The sequence below is a fragment of the Symphalangus syndactylus genome, chromosome 3, assembly GCF_028878055.3.
Source record: "Symphalangus syndactylus isolate Jambi chromosome 3, NHGRI_mSymSyn1-v2.1_pri, whole genome shotgun sequence".
NCBI lineage: Eukaryota > Metazoa > Chordata > Mammalia > Primates > Hylobatidae > Symphalangus > Symphalangus syndactylus.
Window position 1 is genome coordinate 15,299,792 of NC_072425.2, and position 14,489 is coordinate 15,314,280.

At 56.9% G+C, this 14,489-nt stretch overlaps 1 protein-coding gene across 1 annotated transcript; it reads right to left on the reverse strand.

Moving 5' to 3' along the window:
- LOC129478454 (uncharacterized) lies at positions 1 to 1,169 on the reverse strand. The gene is given in 2 exon segments (XM_055270042.2): positions 1 to 407; positions 410 to 1,169. Coding segments are annotated over 2 exon segments (687 nt in total). The 5' UTR covers positions 693 to 1,169; the 3' UTR covers positions 1 to 3.
- Positions 1,170 to 14,489: the final 13,320 nt, after the last annotated feature.

Here is a 14,489-nt window from a genome sequence, read left to right on the forward strand (position 1 = left end):
CGCTCACCTGAGGGAGGAACCGTACCTGCCGAGGCTTGGGTTACCCACAAACTCAGCCCAGCAGGAGCTGCTGGCTGTGCTAACAATGTCCACTGTGACGTTGCTGGGATTCTGCAAGGTTCTTTCAGTGTTAGCCCATTTTACAGAGGAGAAAGTTGAGGCTCCAGACAGATGTGAGCTTAAGCCTCTGGCCCAGTTCCAGTTTCCAAATATTCCAGAGGCCAGGGCCTGGGGCGGGGTGTGGGGCACCCCAAAGTCCAGGTGAGGGTGACCTGAGGGTGAAGTCTGGGCCTGGAGAGGCAATAGAGGGAGTGAGGATGGCTCCTGCCAGAAACAGGGGAGGGGTGTTTGAGACCTTGAAGGAGGTGGGACTGTGACAGTGGTGACTGTGGGAGGAGTCCGGGTCAAGCAATAACTGGGAGAGACTTGGTGCAGGGCCCTGAGCTGAAATGGAGGCAAATGGAGATGGATGGGTGCCTGCCCTTAATGGGGGGTAAATGCAGAGGCTGGGGGCAGGAGCCCAGAGGAGGGCAGCAGGGCAGCCCAGACACGAGCTCTGTGGTCTGTGTGTATTTACTGTATGGCCAGAGCATGTGAGGAGTGTGTTGAACGGTCTGTGTGATGTGGGGATGGGGGGATAAGTGTATTGGCATATGGAGTGTGAGTGTGAGTGTGTGTGTGCACGCATGCATGCTAGAGCATGCACCTTTGTGCCTGTGATCTGTGTCATGCAGTGTGTCTGTGCCTGTGTGGGATGTGGTCCCTGTGATGTGGGGAGTGTATGTTGGTGTGTGTGTGTGTTGTGGGGTGGTGCTAACTGGGACACTCTCCAGGGGAAGAGTCTAGCTCGGATGGCGGTGGAGGAGTTAACCAGGAAAATGGGAGAGGGACCAGCACGTGCAAAGGCCTGGAGGCATGAAGACGGAGCCTGGAGCACTGCAGGACTTGAAAGTGGTCCAGTGAGGCTGGGAGTAGGGAGGGAGAGGCAGGGGCTGGGAGGGACAGGGCAGGCCTTCCTCCACCAGTTTGAGTTCCGTTAGCTTGAGGTTGTGTACAGCCAGGAGGGGTGGAAGGGCTGAGAGGAGGCCAAGCCACCACTGACCAGGTGGAGGGGTAGGGGGTGAGCCTGGACCGGGGCAGGTGCTGGGTGGAGGTGGGGGAGTGAGAGCCAGAGCTCTCAACCAAGCCTCTGGGAGGCCACAGGGCCTGGGATCGCAGACCGGAGCCTAATCCTTGCTCAGCCCAAGAGCTGTAGCCAGAAGGTTCTTAGTTTCCCCTCAGTATACTGGGGTTCAGGACATTTCTGGAGCACTTGCTCTGTCTGACTGGGCAAGGGCTGGGCAGGCATTTCCGTCATGAACACGTTTTCCCAGGCCCACTGGTTGGAGGGCACCGAGGGGAGAAGGGGGACAGAGGAAAGGAGCCAGAAGCAGGAGCCAGAATTTGAACCTAGGTGGTCTGACTCCAAGAGGGCCCTCTCACTTGACTTCAATAGTGACCTTAGCCAACTTCAATAGTGACCCCAGTAGCCAGGCGCGGTGGCTCACGCCTGTAATCCCAGCACTTTGGGAGGCCAAGGCGGGAGGATCACGAGGTCAGGAGATGAGACCATTCTGGCTAACACGGTGAAACCCCATCTCTACTAAAAATACAAATAATTAGCCGGGTGTGGCGGCGGGCGCCTGTAGTCCCAGCTACTCAGGAGGCTGTGGCAGGAGAATGGCGTGAACCGGGAGGCGGCGCTTGCAGTGAGCCAAGATCGTGCCACTGCACTCCAGCCTGGGGAAAGAGGGAGACTTCGTCTCAAAAAAAAAAAAAAAAAAAAAAAAAAAAAATAGTGACCCCAGTAGTGACAATAGTGACTCACCTGCCCCATGGGCTTCAAACTGCGATGGTTGTGCTCTCCTTTGACCCTGTATCCTGGGGGACTCCATGCGGTCATTATATTGTTACTGCGCCTTTTTAGAGATGAGAAAATGTGGTCAGTAGCAGAGTGGCCTGACCAGGGCTCCAGCCCCACCCCCACCCTCCCGTCCTACTGCAGATGATGTGGGGCAGTTTTCTTAGCACAGGCTGGAAAGCTCTCTTAGGTAACACGTGGATGACAGCGTGTGACCCGGCAGAAAGGAGTTGTAATTCCGGGTGGCTGTACGACCTTGGACGGTCCTTTTGCCATCTCTGGGCCTCGATTTACCCAACTGTACAATTCGCCCCGTGAGGCTAGGAAGACTTGCTGAGCGTCTGCCAACTGGCAGATGAGAAAACCGAAGTTCAGAGAGTTGAAAGCACTTGCCCCAGGTTAGGCGGCCGGCTTCGAAGCCGGATTCTGAGGGCGTGCTCTGCCCTCGGCCCCCAGCGGTGTCGTCCTGCCCCCAGGGGGCCGCGGCGCGGGGCCGTTCCAGGCCCTGCCAGCCTGACGTCAGGCCCGGCCGGCGGGGCCTCGCTCTGCACAAACAGACGCCGCAGGCCAGCGTCGGGGCCGGGGGCGGCGATGACTCAGGGCCCCGAGACGGGCCGGGAAGCGGAAAGTTGTGTGCAGATGACATCAGCCGGCCGCGAGGGCGGGAGGGGGCCGGCTCCGGGAAACGGCGGCCTGGCGGGCGGCCCGGGGCAGGGCGCGGAGGGGCGGCCGCGGGGCGGGGGCGGGGACGCCGGGGCCGGACGCTCGGGACCACGAAAAATGTCCCACCTCCCGCCCGCCCCGGCCCAGGCCCCGAAGCCCGGCCCCGCTTTTCGCCGGCGAGGAGCGGGCTTCACCCGCCTGCAAAGACTCCGCGCTCCCCCGCGCTCCGGAGGCAGCCGCATCCATCCTGCTGCGTCCCTGCATTTTAATTACCGCCGCATTAATATTCATGAGCCGGGACTCGAGGGGGACCGCGGGCTGTCATTTCCCTCTCCCGCCCTCCCCCCACCGCACCCCTCTTCCCGGGCTGAGTCGTGGGCTTTTTTCCTCCCGTTCCCAACCCCGCTCGCACCAACCGTTGGTGCTCAGCAGATTTGGGGGAGGGGGGGTGGTGTGAGTGTGAGCGAGTGTGAGTGGGGAGGGCGCAGGGTGGGGGCCGAGTGTGAGTCTGTGCCTGTGTCTGTGTGCCTGTGTGTACGTGCCTATGTGTGCCTGTGTGTCTGTCGCCAATCCCAGGGCCGTGTGTGCACATGTCTCTGTGGGGCTTGGAGAAGGGCCAAAGCCTGTTCAAGTTAGCAGGGCCTGAACTGTACAAATGGGGAAACTAAGGCCTGGAGAAAGGCTGGGCCTTGTCCAAAGCCACCCCATAGGTCGGTAGCACAGGGGAGCCAGAGCTCAGGGTCTTGCATTTGGCCGGCTCTGCTCCCCACTCTCCCGTGCTGTTCTTTGTAACAATGGCAGACAGGATGTGCTGAGCCAGCACCTCTCATGTGGCCTTCCCAGCAAACCTGTGCAGCACGTGGTCCTATCCATCCCCCGTGCACATGGGGAAACTGAGGCAACTGTTTCAGCCAATGAGGGGTGGACTGGAGCCCAGAAGTGTCTGAATCCCAGGTCCCTGGGTTTAACAGCCCCACTGTGATGCCTCCTGGGGAATTGTGGAGTGTCCTCACTGGGGTGATCCGGGGCTACCTGGAAGTTCCTGGGTGCCCAGGCATCAGGGGGGTGTTTCCCCAGAAACACAGCCCACCTTCTGTTTCCCTCCCAAGTGAGTTATCGGATGGGGCTGCCTTCCTGTGGCTTTCCCAGTCCTCCTCCGTCCCCTCCCCATCTCTGAAGCCTCCCAGGAGCTGCCCTGCACACCAGGCCTTGCTCCCTGGGCCTGAGGTCAGGCAATCACTCATTCATTCATCCAACAAATGCTTCAGTGCCAGTCACTGTGCTAGGCACTGGGGATTCTCTGCTCCCCACCTTGGTCATCTCTACCTGGCCTAGGAGCCTCTGGGCCCACAATGGGGCTGTTCACCTGTGTGTGTGAATGCTCACTAGTGGTGGGGGACTAGGGGCACCTGTGCACAAGAGAGCTCTCACCCAGCCTTGCCACAGAGGCCTGGGATGCCCACATTCGGTGGCCAGAAAGGGGCTGCGATCACCTTAGGGCTGATGGGGCGGTGGCCACACTAGGCAGCCTGAATCTTTGGTTCTCTCTCCTGCAGCTTGTCCTCCTCTGGCCGCCAAGCCAAATAACCCCAGGGGCTGGTCAGCCTGCCTTGCCCTGGGTTGAGCCAAGGCTGTCCTCCCTCTCACGTCCAGCCTAGAATTGGTGGACTGTTCCCTTCTGTCTGCCCACGCAGGGCTGGGCTGGAAGTTGTGTCCCAGCCATGTCCCCTGAGCCTTGTCTCCCCTCCTTTTGGGAGCTCCACAGGAACACAGAGAAGAGGACAGGGGTGTAGCCAGAGGACTCGGGAGAGGAAGCGATAATTTAATTGGGCTTCACGGGGTAAATAGGAGTTTGCCTAGGAGAGGCAGCCCAAGGACAGTGGACTAGCTCAGAGGGGCGCCCGCCTGCAGACCCCATTCTATAACAGGAACCAGAGCAGGCCAAAGGCAAGAGACCTGGGGAGACTGGGAGGACGGATTTTCTCCTAAAGGGCCTAAGGCAGTACAGCCTAGTGGTCCATCCTCACTCTTGGGTGGGTCCATCCTGGGTGAGAATTCCCCCTCCCTCCTCACTGTCAGGGCCTCTATTTCCTGATCTGCAAAACTGGGAGAATAACATTTTTTTGTTCAGGTTTACATTCAGATCAAGAGACACTGCCTGTACAGCACCTAGCACGGTGGCTGGGGATCTTTCATAGGGTGATGTGTCCTCAAGGACGTAGGGAGGCCTCTGGAATCACTGTCCCCATTTGGCCCAGAATGGGATTTAAGGATCAGTCTGTGTCCCACAGTCTAACCCATGGGGAGGAGTTTGGTAGGGACAGACTGCTGGGAGGAGGGGGAACAGCCTGAAACTGTCATGGGTCAGGCAAGGCTCAGGCTCTAGGTAAGAAAGGGATCTCAGAGGCCCCACGGCCCTGCCTGCTGGGCTCCTTGTAGACCTGCCAGATGGCCCATCACCCAAACAGCCAGAGCCGCAGTGAGAGGGGCAGCCTGGCCCGCCAGCTCTGGGCTCCCTCCTGCTGCCTGTGTCTCTTTGCTTCCTGGCTCCCCTCTGTCTTTTGAAAATGTCCTCCCTTCTTTTGTTAGAATAGTCATATCTGTACATGGCAAACACATACACACACACACACGCACAGACAAAAAAACACAAAACCATTTTTTTTTATAAGGAAGCAATGTAAAAGTTCATGCAGTACATCCTGACGCTGTCATTCTAGGTTTCGTGTATATTTCCAGGACATTTCTCTGCCTATGGAGCTGTCTTTGTAAAACTTCCATAGGATGACATCCACCTCTGCTCAAAGGCCTTCGATGGCTCCCCATTTTTATAAAGCAAGGTAGCTTCCTCCAGCCTTTGCAGCCTGGCCCAGCCTTGGCAACACCATTCTCCTTCCCCTCTCCATTACCCTCCCTGACGCTGGGCTGCGGGCCCTTCCTCAGAGCGTGGCCTCCTCTCCTGCCACCATGCCTTTGGCTTTGCTGTGCCAACCTCTGGGAATGGCCCAGTGCCCTCCACTGAGGTTTCTCAAGACCAGCCTTTGCTGTCCCCCGGCCTCTGTGCCTCCCCCACCAGGTCTCCTCCCTCCCCATCCCCTACACCAAAACCCACCTCTCTCTCTCCCGGTGCCCCCAGCACTGGTGGACGCCTCTAGGGTGCTGCTTTTCACATCTAACTCTCAAGAGCGCCTCCTCCAAGTCTTGTGTCCCCACTCAGCTATGAGCATCTCAAAGGCTGGGGTCCTGGCATCTTCATTTTTGTTGCCACCTACCTTGATGCCCTGCACATAGGAGGGACTTTAAAATGTTATATTTAAAAAATTAAAGTTGCTTTTTCTTTTTCCTTCTTTCTTCCTCTCTCTCTCTCTCTCTTTTTTTTTTTTTTTTTTTTTTTGGCGGAATCTCATCCTGTTGTCCAGGCTGTATGGAGTGCAGGGGCGCAATCACGGTTCACTGCAGCCTTGACCTCCCCAGGCTCAGGTGATCCTCCCACCTCAGCCTCCCGAGTAGCTGGGACTACAGGTGTGCTCCACCAGGCCGGGCTAATTTTCGTATTTTTGTAGAGATGAGTTTTCGCCACGTTGTCCAGGCTGGTCTCAAACTCCTGGGCTCAAGTGAGCCTCCAGCCTCAGCCTACCAAACTGTTGGGATTACAGGCGTGAGCCACTACACCCTGCCTGCTTTTTCTTTAGGGATTCAGACTCTAAGCCAGCAAATGAGGGTTTGAATCATGACTCTATCATTTCCTAGCTGTGTGTCCTTGAGAAAGTGAATCAACCTCTCTGAGCCTCAGTTACCTCATCTGGAAAAGAAAGTTAATAATAAAATCTCCCTTCATGAGTTAACAGTGATAACAGTGCATGTAAAACATCTAGCACTGGCCCGGGGCAGAGAGTAGCCAGCAAGCTCTAATGTTACTCAGTTTTGTCTTATTCAGTCTCATTCAGACTTGTCCAAAGTCACCTGTCCAGTTTTGGGCAGTGCTGGGACGCTCCCCCTGTCTCTTCCCCCTCCAATGCTACTTCCCTCTAATGGGAGAGGGTCCCAGGCCATCGTCTCTGTTTTGCGGAGGAGAACCAGGTTCAGAGAGGCCGAGTTGCTCACCCAGGGTCACACAGCCCTGAGAACAAAGCAAGGGTCTGCCTGTTTGCTAAGTTCCATGTGAGTTCTTTAGCTTGCTCAGGATAGGGACGGCCTCAATGAGACCCACAGTCCTGACAGAGGGGCTCGTACTCCTCCTGTGGCCAAGAACTGGCAAGGTGGGCTCCTCGGGGGCCAGGGAGCCACCACAAGTGCTATTAAGTGGGACATCACTAAGACAAACAGCCCGCATGTCCTGGGTGCTTTCCCCAGGGCAGGGAGCTGTGTCAAGTGTTCATGGGCACAGTCTCCTTCCATCCTCACAGCAACCCTATTATCCTGCATTCCAAGGATGGCTGCTCACTCAGATCCCCGGTAGGGGCTAAACGAGGGGTGGCGCCAGCACCCGAACCCTGATCTCGCTCCTGCCCTGAGCCTCCGTGGACCACTGAGGACAATGGGCTTCTGCCTGTGCTGTATCAGCTCTGGGGCTGAGCAGGAGGCCAGGCTCCACCCCCAACGCCCCCAACCCAAGTTGGGGGTGCTGTTTGGGTCTCATAGAACATCTGGGGGTCCCTCCCCAGCCCTGGCCCCACAGAGCCGACCCAGCTGCGTCTCTGAGCCGCACCCAAAATCTTCCCAGCTTTGCCAGGGAGACTGGAAATTTCTGCTCAGCAGCTTCGTCTGGGATGATTTCGACACTTGGCTCGATGGGGTCGAGAGGAGGAGCCAGGCCGCTCAGCCGCTCAACATTCTGGAACTCCCCTTGGGTCACCGGGAGGGGGGCTTTGCTAGGCGTAGGTGAGCCCCTCCGAAATGATAAAATCAAACAACAGTGACCAAGTGCCGAGCGCTTACCGTGTGCAGGGCCCTGTGCCAAGTGAGGACTTGCTGGGCCTCACGGAACCTTCCGGCGCCCGGGCAAGGCCAGCACTGTTACCAACTGTCTCGCGGACTGCTCCTAACTGGGGTCTCTGTTAGCATCCAGGAGTCTCCTCCTCGGATACTCTGAGTCCCCCCTCCAGAGACCCCAGGCTCCGGATTCTCTGTACGGGGCCGCTGACGTGCCCAGCCCTGGTGAACCCACCCTTCCAGACACTTCCACCCACGCCCGGCCCTGGGGCTGGGGGCGTCGGGCAGAGCGCCGGTGAAATTCTGCCAGTGGCTAAGGCGCCTACTGTGCCCCTGGCTCTGCGAGGGTCGGGGGGCTGTCACCAGGCCCAAAGTCGCCAGGGAGGAGGAGAGTGAATGACGAGTCTCAGATCGGGGCAAAGGATCGGAGAGGGGATTAGACACCCCGGGCAGGCAGCAGAGGCCGGCCCTGCTGAGCGACCCCCAGCAGCGACGACCCTCAGGGGCTCAGGTTCCACGCCCATTAAGTGGGTGTCAGTCCCTTCCATCCCGGAGAGCCGAGCTCCTGGGAAGCAGCGCCTGGGGGCGCCGGCGACCGGCGGGGGCCGCCTCCCTGCTCCCCCGCCCTGGGCCCGATCGCCGGGCGCGAGGCGTCCAGGGTGCGGCGCGGGCCCGGGCGCCCAGTTCAGCGGAAAGGAATGCCTTGCTCGGCGGGGGAGGCCGTGGCCCCGAGGCCGTGTCCGCCCCCGCCCGCCCCCGCCCGCCCCGGGCCTCATTTACTGCGGCTCTGAAGCCCGGCCCGTTTCGCCCGCCGGGCCCCGGGGGGTGACTCCCCCCACGATTGCGGCCCCCCGCCCTCCGCCCGGCCGCCGCCGGCGGACCCCAAAGTCGGGGCGAGTCTCCAAACCGGGGAGCCGGCCCCGCCCCCACGCCGCGGCGGCGCCCTCCCTTCCCCCTCCCCGCCACCCGCCCCTCCCCCTCCCCCCTCCATAACTCAAAAGCCTGTCAAGCTGGTTCCAGACTCCTGGCGCCGGGCTCCGCTCCAGGAAAGAAAAAAAGGAAAGAGAAAAAGGGGAAAAGCCGGCGCGAGGGAGCGAGAGAGGCCCGCGGAGCAAAACCGTGCGCCCCGGCACGCACAGCCCTGCGGCCCCCGACCCCCCGCGCCCCTAACCCTAACGGGGATCCCAGTCCTAGGGACACCGGGCGCGCGCGCGACCCCGATCAATTATTTATGGGCGAATCAATTATGTAGCAGCCATGGGCGGGGGGGGCGGGGGAGGCCGGGAGGGGCCGTGCGACACGCAGACCACCCGGCAGCGGTGGCGGCTCTCCTGCCCGGCCTCGGGGTCGGGAGGCGTCCCCACGCCGCCCGGGGAGGGTCCCGTTGTGAGAAAGCTGCCTCGGGGTGGGCTCCGGGAGGAGCGCGGGGGAACCCGAGGAAGCGGGAGAGACGGCTCGGAGACCTCCCAATTAGACTGGGAGGGGAGAGGGGGGCGGGCGGCGGAGCTGGAAAGAGCGGGCCACGGAGACGGGGGCGTGGGAAGAGCCTGGCCTAGCCTTCCTTCCTTCCTTCATCCCCATCCTTACTGCGAGCCCACTACGTGCCACTGCGCCCACAGCAGAGGGCGGTATTAGGGAGGGGTTAGGAGCAGGAAGGAATTTCGAGGTACAGCTGGGTCCAAATCCGGATTTGTATCCTATACTCCCCTGCTGTGTGGCCTTGGGCAACGGCTTGCGCTCTCGGAGCCTCCACTTCCTCATCTGCCAGTGGTCTTCAGGAAGTGGGAGTTGGGGCGCTTGGGCAGAGAGTTTGTAGGGGCGCGGTTGAAGGGAGGTCCTGTCCTTGGGAAACTTTACATAGAGGGGAACATGCCCAGTCCCCCAGCATTCCCCATCTTGAAGCCCCGACTTTGGGTCCTATATAATCTGCCTCTCCCCGGGGCCCACACATTTGAAGGCCGTTATTAAAACCACACCACCCCCAAGGCCACTGCTCAGGGTGCTCACCCCTAGCGGGCTTCTCACCAGCCTGGCCCTGCAGAAGGTCGTGCATATGGCAGCCAGCGGGGCTCAATCTAGTCCTTTTACTCACCACCTCCGCTGCCTCCCCGCACTCTCTGCCCTTCACATCCCCATCTGAGTTCTCCTTCCAACCTGCTTCTAGTGTGGGCTAGGGAGATTGGAGCCCTGAGGCCATGGGGGCTATGGGGCAGTCAGAACAGGGGTGGGGGTTCAGCTGGCCCTCCCTGGACAAACCTCCCCCTCGTCTGGGGTGTCAAGGCGTTGTACTTCCAAGACTCAGAAGTAAAGGAGGCTTCCATTTGTGACCCAGGATTGCCTAGGGGTTTGCCTGTCTTTCACCAAAACTTGAAATAACTCTGTTAGGTGAATGGGGCAGATCCAGGTTTTATGGGGCCTGAAGGTTTTACAATCTTGGGGACCCACTTTAAGAAGAATAGTGCAAAGTTACGAATAGGCGGTTAAGCTCAGGGCCTTGGTAAATGACAGTCCCAGGAGCTAAAGCTTCATTAGTCTCTCGGTAACTCACCTCTAGATGGACAACACAACTGTCATCCCTTTGCAGAGGTGGAAACAAAGCTTAGGCTGGCCCAAGGTCACAACAGGTAGAAAGGACAAGCTGGGATCAAACCCAGGTCCTACCCCACAGGCAGCACCCTGAACTAACAGCCTCAGTAGGAATGCCACCTTCCATGTCATCTACCCCATGCCACATCTCACCTGTCCCCACCAGTGCCCAGCCCAGGCAGGGTCAGTCAGAACAGCCTTTGCTTCCAGAACAGTCTGTGTCCCTCCCTCCCGAGGCCTCCATGTCCCAAGGCTCAAGCCTCAGAGACTCTGTCTTGTGACAACACTCACAGCTCTAGTGAGTAGGTCTCTTCTAAACTTTTGATTCCAGCAACGGTAACCTGCTCACTCCAGACCTCCAGCTCCCCCGTCCACCTGGAGGGAGCACACCCCTATTCCCCAGTGGGCTCCCTGGCATTCGGGGCTGGATCTGTTTTATTTGGCTCAGTATTCCCCGCTCTTGACGCAGTACAGGCATAGAGCCGACAAAGTGACTGTAGCGGTAACATCTATTCCCAACCTCGTGGAACAGGATGTTGTTAAACTGCAGATTCCCGGGCCCCCCTCAGATTTTACTGAATCAGACTCTGTGCACAGGGCCGGGGACTCGGCATTTTACAAAGCTCTCTTGGGTGCATCTTAAGCATAGTGAAGTTTGAGACCACGGACCTACGGCCAGAAAAGACCAAATGGTTGTGTCTAGACCAAGGCCTTCTCACCAGGGGGAGTTATCTCCCCCAAATCCGACTGATTTCACCAGTTCCCCAAGCTCTTCTGGCTGAGATCAAATTATTTCACTTATCAGGCCAGGCGCAGTGGGTCATGCCTGTAATCCCAGCACTTTGGGAGGCTGAGGTGGGTGTGTCACTTGAGGTCAGGAGTTCAAGACTAGTCTGGCCAACATGGCAAAACCCCGTCTCTACTAAAAACACAAAAATTAGCTGGGTGTGGTGGCGGGCGCCTGTAATCCCAGCTACTCAGGAGGCTGAGGCACGAGAATCGCTTGAACCCGGGAGGTGGAGGTTGCAGTGAGCCGAGATCGTGCCACTGCATCCCAGCCTGGGTGACAGGGCAAGACTCAAAAACAACAACAAAAATTATTTCATTTATCAAAGACCTACTGCCTGCCCGGGACTGGGTCTGAGGCCTTAGAGAATTGACCTCATAGGATACTCGCAAAAGCTCTGAGAAGTAGGGAGAATTATTGCCCCATTTTACAGATGGGAATCCGAGGCCTGGAGAAGCAAAGTGACTTGTGGAAGGGACATGGTCCTGGGGTATGAGGAGGCTGGGATGGGAGCTGAACTCACACCCTTAACTCCTTCCTTCCACTGCCCACAAGGCCACTGATCCGAGGGTTGTAACTCGCAAGGGTCCTTCAGTAACATCCAGAGATGAGAGTTTACACACCAGCCTGTGGGCGGCTTTGAGAAATTAAACACGCTACAGAGTCACTACAGGGACCTCATGCTAAGATGCGCAACAAAATTAGGCGACAGGCCCCAAAGAAATCTAATCAAGTAGGCCTCTTCTCTTCTGTATCTTTGGAGTCGGTGTTCAGGGGAATGCATGTTTGCGGAAGGATTTGATGTATTTGCTTCAGGCAAATCTTTGCCTTTTTCTCTGCCTGCAGTTCTGTGCTAGGCAGCAAGAAAGCTCCACAGCTGGTGGCCAGTGCTGCAGGCCAGCGTGGCTCCCTGGACTTCTCTGTAGGGCTGTGTTATCATGCTTCCCCGGGTCCGGTGCTCTGTGCAAACGTAGCCTCTTTCCTGCTCCAGGATGGGCAAGGCACAGGGGAGGTTTCAGGTGGAGAAAAATTGATTTAGTGGCCACTGCTTCTGAGGCTGGAGGACCTGCCTGAGGCAGAGGGTGTGGACTTGTTCTGGGAGGACCCAGAAGGCAGAACCACTGAAGGCTGCCAAGAGAGGTCGGTTTTGCCGCACAAGATGAACTATCCAATAGTCAGGGCAGCTCTGTAGGTAGTGAGTGCCCCACCTGGGGAGGTAGTCAAAGACAGGCAGGGATAAGAGTGGTGTGTCTAGGAGTACAGAGCCATGCCTCAGGAGAAGAAGTGGCTGAAGACACTTTGACATCTTTTGAAACTCTGGGAATTTCCATTTCTAACATTACTGACCAGCCCATGTGGGACTGACGGGATAAATTAAGAAAGGGAAGGGGCAGGTTATGATGGCCAGGCTGGGAACCACAGACCCCAGGGAGACAGAAGCAGGCTCCCAGCCCTTGGTCTTCCAACAAAACTGCTGTTTCTCTCTCTCCCCTCCCTCCCTCCCTTCCTTCCTTCTTTCTCTCATCACCCTCTCCTTCCCTCCTTCCCTCTCTCCCTTCCTCCCCCCTTCCCTCCCTCTCTGTCTCTCTTTCCTTTTCCTTTCTTTCTTCCGATAGGTTCGTGCTCTGTCGCCCAGGCTGGAGTGCAGTTGTGTGGTCACAGCTCACTGCAGCCTCAACCACCTAGGCTCAAGCAATCCTCCCACCTCAGCCTCCTGAGTAGGCGTAGTGAGACTATGGGTGCACTCCATGACTGGCTAATTTTTGTATTTTTTGTAGAGACAGGGTTTTGCCATGTTGCCCAGGCTGGTCTCAAACACTTGGGCTCAAATCTTCCTTCCACCTTGGCCTCCCAAAGTGCCGGGATTACAGGTGTGAACCACCACACCTGGCCTCACTCTCATGACCCCTCATGGGGTCTTGCCATGTTACCCAGGCAGGTCTTGAACACAAGCGATCCTCCTGACTCGGCCTCCCTAAGTGTTGGAATTGCAGACCTGAGCCACCGTGCCTGGTGCACTATTGTTTCTTGAAATTCAAATACGCTTCTTTCTTTTTCAGTCATTTGTAAACGTCTGGTAACCTTTCATAATGTTATTAATAATAATATTTCTAATAACTGGTAATCAATAACTGTACTCTCTGTAGCATTAACTGCACGCTTACTGAGAAAGGATGTATTCTAGGCCAGGCATGGTGGCTCACGCCTGTCATTCCAGCACTTTGGGAGGCCGAGGTGGGTGGATCACTTGAGGTCAGGAGTTTGAGACCAGCCTGGCCAACATGGTGAAACCCCATCTCTACTAAAAATATAAAAATTAGCTGAGTGTGGTGGCGCTGCCTGTAATCCCAGCTACTCGGGAAGATGAGGCATGAGAATCGCTTGAACCTGAGAGGTGGAGGTTTCAGTGAGCTGAGATCATGCCACTGCACTCCAGCCTGGGTGACAGAGCCAGACGCTGTCTCAAAAACAACAACAACAACAAAAAAAAAAAAAAAAAAAAAAAAGAAAGGAAAGGAGAGGGAGAGGGAGAGGAAAAAGGAAAAAAAGGCTGTATTCTAAGTGCTTATGTGTATAAATGTGTGTAATGGACATGGCAGTCCTATGGGAAGGGTGTTTATGTATGCTATCACTCTTGTTTTAGAGATGAGGACACTGAGGCTCAGAGGGCTGACATGCCAAGCCCCAGGGCACAGGAAGGCAGGCCTCTGCTTCCACCTCACATCCTCCAGTGCCTCTGGAAACCGCAGCCTGTGGAGGGCCTGAGGTCGCTCATCACCTGTCTCTGCAGCTCATCCCTCAGCAAAGACTGACGGTCCTTGATGCTGTCTCCATCCTTATGCCAGGTCTCATCTCAGAGGCAGGCTCAGGAAGAGAGCTGGGAGATGCTGGCAGAGGGCCCAGGAGAGGCACGCTGCCCACCAGCTAGGAGCTGCTTCTGACCTCGATGGCTGATGGCCGGGGACCCTGGCCCCTCCCAACCCCAGGGACACAAAGCAGAAGATCCCAGAATGGGGATGGGGAGAGAGGACCATCTCGTTCAACTTCCTCATTCTGTACCAGGAAAACAGGCATCAGAGAAGGGAAGAGATACCTCAAGGTCAACGCCAAGTCTAGCAGCTGCTGCTCTCCTGAGTCCTCCACGTGGACTTCTTCTGCGTTCCCACATCTCATTCCTCCAATTTTTTTTTTAAATTGTTAGTAGTAGCATAATACTAAGAAAGCATTATTCAAAGGAACAAGAAGACCCCTCGTGTGTGGAACGGTCACTGTGCACCAGGCAGCGTGACCCACAATTTTCTCTCCTGTAAAATGGGGATGAGAACAGGACCTCCCCTGCTGACTCATGGGAAGGGGTTAAGATCAAAGGTGACAGTGGACATGAATCAGCATTTTATAAACCACAGGACATTGTCACCATGGCTATCTTTGGTTTTTATTATTTATTTTTTAATTTTTAATTTTTATTTTTTGAGAGCAGGGTCTCACTCTGTTGCCCAGGCTGCAGTGCAGTGGCGCAATCATGGCTCTCTGCAGGCTCAAATTCTGGGCTCAAGCAATCCTCCTCTCAGCCTCCTGAGTGGGTGGGACTATAGGTGTGTGCCACCTTGCTATTAAATT